Source organism: Solea solea, chromosome 9 (assembly GCF_958295425.1).
Source record: "Solea solea chromosome 9, fSolSol10.1, whole genome shotgun sequence".
In the NCBI taxonomy this organism is placed as follows: Eukaryota; Metazoa; Chordata; class Actinopteri; order Pleuronectiformes; family Soleidae; genus Solea; species Solea solea.
Window position 1 is genome coordinate 7,369,954 of NC_081142.1, and position 11,779 is coordinate 7,381,732.

The 11,779-nt window shown below is 35.9% G+C and overlaps 1 protein-coding gene across 1 annotated transcript; it reads right to left on the reverse strand.

The window, feature by feature from the left end:
* Positions 1-4,058: 4,058 nt before the first annotated feature.
* Positions 4,059-11,779, reverse strand: cdkn2c (cyclin-dependent kinase inhibitor 2C (p18, inhibits CDK4)). The gene is made up of 3 exons (XM_058637686.1): positions 10,631-11,779; positions 8,786-9,146; positions 4,059-6,421 (listed from the first exon to the last, which is right to left on the reverse strand). Exons 1-3 carry the CDS (start codon positions 10,760-10,762, stop codon positions 6,417-6,419), a joined length of 498 nt encoding a protein of 165 aa, XP_058493669.1. The 5' UTR covers positions 10,763-11,779; the 3' UTR covers positions 4,059-6,416.

Genomic DNA, 11,779 nt, shown 5'->3' on the forward strand with positions numbered 1-11,779 from the left:
ATTTTTGCACAGTATCTAAACTTTACTTAAATCTGTGTGTTGTACAGTGTTTGGTTCACACCACATTCATGACTGTCCTGGTACACAACATTTCTGGATACAGATGTTTGATCACAGTTTGAAGTAGGGCTTAATGAGTAATGTTTTTTGTTTTTATCAAAATGGCAATTTGAAACAAGGACCAGGATTGAGAAACACTGTTCTATGCTAATTTAAAAAGGTGTATTATGAATACACGTGGAAAGAATACACACTTTTATTTCTCATCCTTGCGTAACATTTCCACTGTGAATGTTTTTGATGGCAACATTTGAAATCTATAACACGACAATGAACAAAATCTATTTACAGTTGCAATATCCGTCAATTAAATATATTTTCAACCCTAGAATGAACCCACATGTTTTTGTAATCTTGTATACAGATGCAGACACTGGGCCAGATTTGTTTTAACACTGGTAAAGATGGAGAGTCGCCGGGTGCAGAGTTGAGTTTGGCACTGATGTGCAGGAAGGCTGGGTGTAATGAGCAGAGAACGAAACTGAGTGAAACAATAGAACAGCCAACGCGTCAGACCATTAGACGATGGTGATGTGTTTTAAGTGAGGCAGTCGATTGGAGCCAGATGTGAATGATCAGGGCTGAGGAGTCACATGTGAGTCATGCGTGTGCTCGTCCTCCCACAGCCACATGCATTGTTACCAACTGAGAGACGTTTGAGTCATTTTTCCTGTGCCGTGCTCACTCTTCTTCTTAGAGATACAACATTTCTCGTGTTTTATCAGCAGCTCGGGAACAATACGGGACAGCGCTGCATCACCAGATCTTAGCTTTCTTTTGTGAAAACCTTTAGAGACTTATTTATTAAAAAGGAAGTGCGTGTTAATGCTCTTTAGGGTGTGATTTTGTTTTTATGTTTTCTTTGTTTGAAAGTGAAAGTTTGTTCTCATGTGAGTGGGCAACATGTGTTGTATGTTTGTGAATGGATCCTTTTGTAAGTATAAATATACATATGATATGTACTGCAGCAAAAATAATAAATAGACATATCAGCAGAAGATAGTGAGTGTGATTTGTTCCCTGTGTGGACACTAAAAACTTGTATTATTATTATTATTATTATAATAATAACTGTACCAAACATATAGGTTCAATAATAATTAGGCTATTTAATATATATCTTAATTTTGAGTGTGCATTATTCAGAATATATGTTATAGTATGTATTAAATATGACAACACAGCTTTACTGACGTGTCCTATATTAGACATTGTCATTTAACTGATACATGAATTGCTTAATTCAAACAGTATCATATTTACATTTTTATTTTACTGGATTTTCCAAAACTAATTAAATGTGCTTATAAGAATATCCACTCAGCAAATTCCACTGTGTGCACAATTATGAGGCAAGTAAGTATTTTGACTGTCATTTTTATGCATATTTTCCAACTCCATGCTATATAAACTAATTGGGTTTAAACATTACCAGGTGATGTGTATTTGTGTAATGAGGGAGGGTGTGGCCTAAAGTCATCAACACCCTTTATCAAGGTGTGCATAATTATCAGGCAGCTTCTTTACCTCACACAAAATGGGCCAAAAAAAACCCCCAGAGGTTTAACAGACTCTGAAAAGACAGAAATTATACAAAATGCCTTTCAGAGTATCCAGTGTTCAGTGTTCATGGTAAGAAAGGCTGGAACATGACCACCACTGAACACGACTCATGAAACTGGGCTCAGGCTCAGCAAGGTGGAGGTGGGGTATGAGCTGCTATTATTAAGGTAGAAGTATAGTTAGACTTTTTTGGGCTAAATATGGACTTAAAATCAATTTCCTTTTAGAAGGTCATCATTCAAGAAGGCCATGGTGCATCCAAGGATACTCCACTGCATGTCAAGCCAGGAAAAGCCTTAAAGATGATGGAATAATGAATGACATGGCTCCCTGACCTGACCTGACCTGACCTGACCTGAACCCTGTTGAGAACTTGTGGGCTCTTCTTAAACGTGAGACTTACAGTGAGGTAAGACAATAAATACACCTCTTTGAACAACATTTGGGAAGCTGTGGTTGCTACTGCATGAAGAGTTGATCAAGTCGAGTCAACTTTATTTCTAGCACACATTTAAAAACAACCAAGGTTGACCAAAGTGCTTTACAGATGTAAAGGCACAGCAACGTAAAAGGTATAAAACATAAAATCGATAAAAATAGAAGTAAAACAGTAAAATGGTGTCATAATAGAATAGTAAAATTGTCAAAACTATTCTTGTCCTGAGGTGAAGGCCAATGAAGAATCTTCAAGAGGGGAAGTTGTAACACCTTGAATTCCTCCAATCAGAAACAACTTAGAGTGATGACACTCACTGTGCGCATGCTCAGTCAGTGTCCCTCCATTCCTGCTAAAGAGAGAGCCACATTTGAAACTTCCTGATCTACAAAAGCTTGTTTTTTAGGTAAAAAACTACTTTCCTGTCTGATGTACTTTTTTGGATGCTGTTTTAAGATCAAATGTCTATGAATTCAAACAAGTATTATTAGAAGCACTGTTTTGTAAGCTTAAAATAGAAATGGTGTCAAAAGAAAAGAAAAAGTGTCAAACTAGCAGTCAAGCTTGCTCACATGAGATGAAAACATGGTTGGTGATACTGGGACGGTTGTAATGCCCTGTTACAACCGTTTCATTTGTTTTATATATTTATATATATATATATAAAAATATATATATATATATATATATATATATTAATAAAAAAATACACATATACATACATATACCTCGTATGTGTGTGTGTGTGTGTATGTATATATATATATACCTCTATATTGTGTGTGTATATATATATATATTTATATACATACCTCTATATTGTGTGTGTATGTATATGTGTGTGTGTGTGTGTGTGTGTATATATATATATACAAATATATGTATATACATATGTATGTGTATATATATACCTCCTATATTGTGTGTGTGTGTGTATATATATATATATATACACATACCTCTATATTGTGTGTATATATGTGTGTGTGTATTATTTATATATATATATATATATATATATACACACACACATATATATATATACACATACCTCTATATTGTGTGTGTATGTATATATGTGTGTGTATGTATATATGTATGTGTGTGTGTATATATATATATGTGTACGTATATACATATGTGTGTGTGTGTATATATGTACGTATATACATATATGTGTATATACGTATATATGTATATACGTATATACGTATATACATATATGTATGTGTGTATACATATATGTATATATTAAAAAAAACAACTAATAATGCCATGAAAGGCGCCATCAAATAAAATTTATTATAGTCATTTTCTTGCATTATAATTTGACAGCTTCACTTCTTTTTTGTCATGTGGTATGAGAAAAAGGTAAACATTACTTAAAAACATGAAATTAATAGTCACAATAACATGACTGATAAATAATATTTTCCATTTTGACTATATGATTGATTCATTATGTATATTTTATACATGTTACAACCGTCCCTATACAAAAATCAATTTTGCAACCTGTACATGTTTCATAAAAGCACATGAATACATTATTGACAGATTGAAGTTTATAATAAAACAATCTGGTTATTCCAGTGTAAATGTTTTTTGATGTATTGCTAAAAATTGCAAAAAGTGTTACAACTGTCCCTGGTCTCCCCTATCTATTTGTACATTTTGAATTGTTATTCTTACTCTAATAAATAATAATACTTCTGCACACTAATAGTTGCCTAATTAATAACTGTGTACAAACAGGAAATAAAAAAAAAAATAAAAAAAAAATCCTCAGGGTTAATATGTTGTGTGTGTGTGTGTGTATAGTTTAATATATATTAGTTTTCTTATGTTCATGTTCAGTTTTATCAAATGTGAAGAAATGTGTGTGTGTGTGTGTGTGTGTGTATGGTTTAATATATATTAGTTTTCTTATGTTCATGTTCAGTTTTATCAAATGTGAAGAAATGTGTGTGTGTGTATAGAAGTAAATGCACTGAAACACACAAAGAGGACAAAGCAGGATTAATTGCTGAATTTTATTTATGATTCTCAATCTTCTTATTCACATTAATGAAGCAGCAGTGATAGAAAGTGAAGAGAGGGGATTTTTTTTTTTATTATTGACCATATCAAAATATAGCGTCTTTGAGATGAATTGGTACTTCAGTGTCATTAAAACACGTTTTCATTTTATTGTAGTGCTCTTGTGTTTTTTTTTGTTTTTTTTCTCTTTTCACATTGAACAGGAGCAGCAAAACAAAGAACGCCCTTTTTTAAGGATACAATTTCATAGCTTTTCATAACTTTAGATGAATGAAAACAAGCCGGGGCCTCATCAGAAGTCTGTAAATCATCTCAAAGATTATTATTTTATATATAGTAGTTACACACTGGTCCTCAGGGAGCATTTGTGGGTCTCCTTTCAAATAAACATCATTCTGAGTTGGCACTAGCATGATATGGAAGTTATTTTGTAGGTTCGGTCCATCGCCATGTCTTTGGCTTCAATAACTCAAAAGGGAGAAAGCTGCGTCCATGAGACAGTGCTATTTGATTTTCTCCAGTCTCATTCGTGTCAGACTGAAGTTACTGTGTCTACAGCTCATTGCAGCTTTTGAAAAAGGAAGTAAGTTGGCTTTTTTACAACCAGTGTAGTCACCTCCTGGTGTGCTACGTCCATTTTACCTCCTGGGCATCACTCTTCAAACTGGAGAACTTTATATCCGTCTATTAGAACGAGCCAATAGACGGCAAATCCCTGAAATATATTGTTTTTTCAGTGCCTGTAACAGCATTCAATCCTGTAGTCTGGGATGACATCATTGTTATACTCTTAAAGCCATGGTTCTCAAACTGTGGTACATGTACCTCCACAGGTATGCGAGCTTCCTCTGGTGGTACTTGGAGGAAAATCAGAAATACTGTGCTACTGTATATACCAGAGTATGTGATCAGAGTGGAGCTGAAGAATTTTGAGTGCGTTTAAAAAAAAAGAAAAAGAAAAGAAACAAATAACAAATAGCCACCATCAGATTTTGCACGGTCGTCCACATTAGCTCATCTCTTCTATCATGTCATTATGATATCCGACTCCAGATGTGATAGAAAGTTTGAATTGTGTCATTTGTTCACTCCTGTGTGGCTTACATCTGGTTCCATTGCCATTTGAAAATGATAATTGTGACAATGCAAGTAAAAATTATTATAAAACAGTGCATAGTGCACAGTGTATGTACATTTTACTGTTAAAAAAATTTGACTGCCGTAAGTCTTCACATTATTGGCAATAAATGTGCCTCCTGTGAAAAGCTGACCTGAAACATCCGAAATGTCTGAAAGAGTGTTATTTCAGGTCGTTCCTTCCTGCAGCTGTTAGACAACAAACACTGCTCACAGTAGACCACACATAACCAGGCTCCTCACTTATTTATGCTGTAAATATCAAGTCCATACTGTGTATATTCTGCTAACTGTCTATAATGTACATTCTACATTAACTATTTTAACTAATTTTTTATAGTCCAAGTGTTAATATCTTTTTATATTTTTCTTTTCTTTTTTGGTAATGCATGTTTATTATTTATTATCTTTACCTTTACTGTCTTGCTGCTGTAACAGGACTATCTTATCTTATTTACACCACTGTATTTTATTTTATAATGCTGTTACTTCAAAAGCTCAATATTTTCTCATGTGGTACTTGGAATAAAAAGTTTGAGAACCACTGCTTTCGAGTATAAAATAGTTACATACATACATGATTGTGTAGGGCCTGTATGTCAGATTGTTCAGCCTCGGGCAGAGGCATCATGCAGTGTATATATATATATGTGTGATGTTAGACACCTCATTAGACACACGTGTAGCAAATGTAATGTAATCCAAACACTGCTCAGCTGCACAGTCGACTGTTACAACATTCAGTTGTATAACTGACATTGCCATTTAAATTGTGTTATAATATTGACATTGCAAAAGGACAATGTAGTGGTGTTTACACCAAAGTGTTTCCACTGAGGATGAGAATTAAAAACCCAGTTGAATAGCGCACACTTCCCTGCACCACTCTGACCTCAACAGCTTTTGTAATGGACTGCACTGGAATGTATAAGTGTGTCGGAGTACACGGCAGCTGTTCTCAATCACTTTTGTCTCCAGATGAAAATAAAGATTAGTGTGTAAAGGTCAATTCAGAATCATAAAAAAATAAGGGATTTTAGATAAAATACAAATAATAAAGGACCAGTGTATATATAAAAAAAAGAGTGGGCAGAAACACAGAATAGCAGGAAGTTTTCAGCCAATCAAGGCTCAAAAACAAAGAGGCTTCAGTCTTTTTCTTCTTCCTTCTTCATATCCTCTAATCTGCAAGAGAGAGAAATCAAAAATGACACAGATAAAGAAACAAGAAGTAAACACATAGTTGCAATATGAATGAAAAAGTGCAAACATACAATATGAAAAGAAATGTACAAAACATGCCACTCGCATTTCTACAGAGGAAACGGATCAAAGGATTTTTATTGACATTTTATGACCCAAAGCAGCGACCTGCCATGTTTTTCATTACAATAAAACAAACCATAATGACTGTGGTGTTTGGCTTTAAACAGGAGAGTAAAACAGGTTCTACTAAATAAATACATAAATGTCATATTAGACCAAACTACAGATGTAAAGCACGTGTTTTAATCCTTCAGTGGCATTTACTGCATGAATTCATATTTCAAATTCACCCAGTGCCACAAAGATAGTAAATAATACTATATATATATACTGTGTGTATATATATATATGCCCTATAATATACGCACCACAAACGGCCACGCACAGTACAATAGTCTTTTGTTTATATTAAACGCGCAGAAACACGCGTGGACAGCCTCGGGTTTTTCTGTGTCAAAGCTGTGAATGTCATAGAAAATGACATTCACACATTATAATTTATTAATATACACAGACACAGACAGACAGAGAGGTGACAGAATGACTCCAGTCACACACGACAGGAGAGGAGAGGAGAGGAGAGGACGAGCTCATGGAAACAAAAAAATGAAAATGAAACTGCGGCCTTTTGGTTCCGCAAATTGCGCGCGCGCGCGCGCGCGCACACAAGCAAACACACACACACACACACACACACACACACTTTTATCACAGTGCGGCGTATTTCTACTTTGTTGTTATGGACATTATACACAACGTATTACTAACACATAACAACAGAAAGAAAAACGCGCGTGTACACACACACTTATATATATATTTTTTAAATAAAGTCATTTTTATTGACACCACAACGTAATTTATAAGTAATCAAAGTCTAATTGGCTCCGCGTGCGACGAGAGTTTCTGGGCCTTTCTGAAGAAAAAAAGAAAAGGCCCAGAAACTCAGACAGGGATTCAGACAAAAATCTGAATAATCGAACTCTTGATTTAACATAACGCATAAGTCATTACCATTAAAAACAGTAACATGATTTTTTTTTAAAGCTTTAATGAGTGTGTGTGTGCGTGCGTGTGTGCGCGTGTGTTGTTTATTAATGAATTAACGTCAAAAGAGAGGATCCATAAGTGTCCACATGTAAACGTCCACACCAGCCTGCGTGATAACTTCTCCAGCAGTTTTAGTTTCCACCCAAGAAACTGGGGCAGAAAGGGGTATTTTGACCGCTAATTGTTTTTATATATAGTCATGGATATTAGACCAGAACTGCTGTACCTTTGTGCGTCACATCCCCATACTATCTGCAATAGTTTAAATTGAATGAGTCTTGTTTTCTATTCATCTTATGTTTTTCTAAATAAAAAAATCAGACTCCAGTTCTCATTTTACAGATTATTAAAATCCCCATGTCAAACACAGTGCTGACAAATCTTTCTCAGATTCAAGGAGCAGCTGCTGCCTCCTCCTTGAATATAAATCTGAATCTCCTGAATATATCTACAGCCACAAAATGGCTGCATTTAAAGCCTGATATATGGTTATATTATTATAAGTTCACTCCTGGTTCTTCCTGCGTATCCACGCTCATACAAATGGAATAATATCATGACCCATGATGACCCACGGCCATAATACTGGTAAAATGTAAATGAAATACTAGTATACACAGTATATCACAGGAGGTTTGTAATGTGCAATTTACACAAACATCCATTCATAGTTATTCATTAACAGGTTATTTAAAGTGACTTCTGTCAGACCAAATGTGATGAGGCTGTTTGATAATGTTTTTTTCCCTTGTGTGTGATCTTTGACGACGCTACACAGAATTTTTTTTTTTAACCTTTAATTGTCTTGTTGTCTCTCAATGACATTAAAAGACTTAAATTGTTGACCGTGACAGTGACCACGCGCTTCCTAAAGTCAATCATTCATGTCGCTTCCGACAGACACACTGGGATAATTATTACCTCACAAATTAAAATAAACCCCACCTCAAGTTCACACATACTTTTCACACATTTGTATGCATTTCCTAAAATAAAGTTGATTAGTATTATGTTGTATATAATCACACTGGTGAATGGATTCAGTTGTACGTGTTTTGCTTTGTTATAGATGGATAATATTCACGTTTTTATTTTTATATTTTGCAGAGGCCCATGGCTTGCTGGGCCTTTGGCTCTTCTTAAAGACACAATTTTCTTAGATAAGAAATATTATATTATATTATATAGTGGAAAAAACAAAACCTATATGTATATAAATGATAGTATACTCACGCGCAGGGTTCAGATACTCGTCGATGTATTTGGCAGTATCCATCTTCCCGTGGAAGAGCGCCTCCAGTCCGGCGGTGCGCCCCTCGCTATTGCGGGTGTGCGGGTTCTGCGTGTGTATCATCAGCAGTTCCACCACCCTCTGATGACCCTGTGAGGCGGCCAGGTGCAGCGGCAGGTTACCGCGATCATCCACCATGTTCGGATCTGCTCCGTGGTCTATCAGCAAGCGCACGGCATCGACCCATCCATCGCGCGCCGCGTCGTGGGTGACGGTGAGGCCACAGACCGGGTCGCGCAAGTCGGGGTCTGCACCCGCCTCGAGAAGAGCCTGAATCACGTGGTCGCAGCCCAACTTCACCACCTGCACGAGGGACAATCATTTACAGCAGTTAGAAAATAATATGTCACTGGTATTCATTCACCGTAAGAAATAAAAAATCTAAATCGGTCAATAAATGACACCATTATCAATTTACACGCATTATTTGTAATAATTTACACCACGTATTTGTGTTTTATTGTGAAATAACTATAGATGTGGTTATTATAGGAAAAACCTCATCAGTTAAATATACGGTTCAATCAATCGGTTCAGTTCAATACTGTGAAATTCCAGAGAAAATGATTTTTCAGTGTTCTGATTTTTTTTTACTGTCATTAACTACAAAATGATTCAGTGACGCACTTTACCATAAGTAAAAATCCACACAGTAATACATCCTACACTGATAGAAAAAAAAAAAAATCTCTAAATGTGCCAGACTTTGACTCTGAGGCCCGTTTGGCTCAGCCTCTCAGATTACACCAGACTATGAAATAAGGATTAAAAACAATATAGAGGAATAATAAATTGCTGTGATATGCTACATCTCTCCACCACTTTAAGACTATTGTTATTACTAAATGGTTACATATGGTCATAATGGTAGTAATAATAATAGTAATAACGTGTCATTACTTGTGCTGAGACCACGGCAGCCTGTGCAGAAATTGTGCAACTGAATGTAGCCACCATTTCCTGATATCCACCATTTCCATCTGTCTGTCTGCCTTCACATTTCACTAGTTAAACAAAAAAATTCTCCTTGCAGCATTCGTTTTTCTTTATTAGAATAATAATAATAATAATAATATGTTCTCATAATGTTATTCTCAAAGACTTCAAACTCTAAGCTGGAACCACAAGCTAATCCACAAACTAAAAAGAAACTAAAGATAAAAAACCTATTAGGTTTCATTAAAAAACTCATATGCACGTTCATATTAACTAACATAACATGTTTAATAGTATTCATAACTTCATATCGCGCCTAAAACAAAGATTACAAAGTGATTCAGCAACAAAGCAGAAGCAAAGAAGGCCAGAGGCAGACTAACCACACACAGAGACATGCAGAATGCAGGATAGATTTTTTAAAAAGCAAGAAAGTGTATTATTACATGTTTATGAGACTTTTACACGGAATTATCAGATATACTTTTACACCCAACCCTTTGTTTTTTTTGCTTTTTCAGAGAATACTCCACATCAGATGTGCCACATGGCCCAACTTCCTCTCTGCAACCTGTCCCCACATTTTCGTTATATGAAAACTATGTATATGTCATATATAAGGTTACTAATAAGCTTTACATATTCACGAAACAACATTGAATGGATATGTAACATATGATGAAACCTTATATCATATCTTATATCATACTAACCAGCAAATAAAATCCATAAATACATTGTTATATATAAATGTCACACACAAAGTTACACTACAAACATCAGCAACGAAACTAAATATTTTTGTGACATTCACTTTGAAATGAACGAATGTGAAGGAAGTCGACACCAACCTGTAGTGGAGTTCTCCCAAATGTGTTCAGCCCATTGACATCTGCTCCATTTTCCAGTAAAAACAAGAGTTCATGTAGGTTTCCACTGGCCGAAGCAGTGGAGAGTCTGTCAGTGAGCGGCACCTCAGCCATTCTTGACAACAGATATGGATATAATACAGACAAAGGTCCTCGTCAGGCGTGGAATGTTGTATCTAAAAAAGATCCCCCTCCTCCTCCTCCTCCTCAGTGGGCCTCACCTCTGGGAAGATGTGATTGGTAAAGCTTAAAAAATAGCCATTACCTTTTTAGGATGTAGACAAATGGCATTTCCTTTTACAGATAAAAAAAGAAAAGAAAAAAGGTAATAAGTGGCTATTTTCCTGCTGTTTGATTTCATATAAATAAAACGTCAATCATGTCTTGAGATCAGCTGGCAACAAACTGGAGATGAAGAGTGAATAAACACGTATTTAAAGCACGTCCTTGTGTTGTTTTTCTTATATACACACAAGATACATTCAGGTGTAATTTAAGTAGCCCGTGCTTAAATTCATGTGGAATAACATTTGACTCAAAAAAAATAAAATAAAAACCAAAAACAATCCACAAAACACCGTCCTCTATATGAGATAAAAAATCATAACAGCAGATTAGCAGGTGACATCCTTTCACATCCACGGAGTTCAAAGCGGAAACGACGCCACAAACAAACACAAACAAATTCGATGAATTTCGGATCGATGAAATGGCGACATGTGCGCAAATTGTCAAGTGATGTGATGTCATTCATTGTCACTTCCCGCTCATTCCCGCTCAAAAATAACAAGCCACTGACATATGATAAAAACGTGCGTTGACCGTCAACATTCAGCGTCCATGTTGTGATCGGCAGCCACAGGCAGAGAAGATCACACCGTTTTATTAACGCTCGTTCATTTCCACACATAGCCCTACCCACTGCTGCTACTGTGTCCCGCTACATGACGCCGCCGTGTCCCGCTGATGTTTGTCCACATCATGTCTTTCAAGGTTTGCTCTGCGAGAATCCAGACAGCAGCAGCAGCAGAAGGATCGCAGTGAAATCCCCTCACGCTCCTTTGGGAGAAAAAAGAAAGGAAGAACGTGTAAAACACACGCGTGTTTGCCCTCACAGCTTAGCGGTGTGTC

Excerpts from the sequence above, each read along its gene's own strand:
- cdkn2c (XM_058637686.1), bottom strand. The coding sequence starts at position 10,762 with ATGGCTGAGGTGCCGCTCACTGACAGACTCTCCACTGCTTCGGCCAGT. Across the intron at positions 9,147-10,630 it reads TTGGGAGAACTCCACTACAG|GTGGTGAAGTTGGGCTGCGA; the intron begins GTTGGTGTCGAC and ends TCCCTCGTGCAG.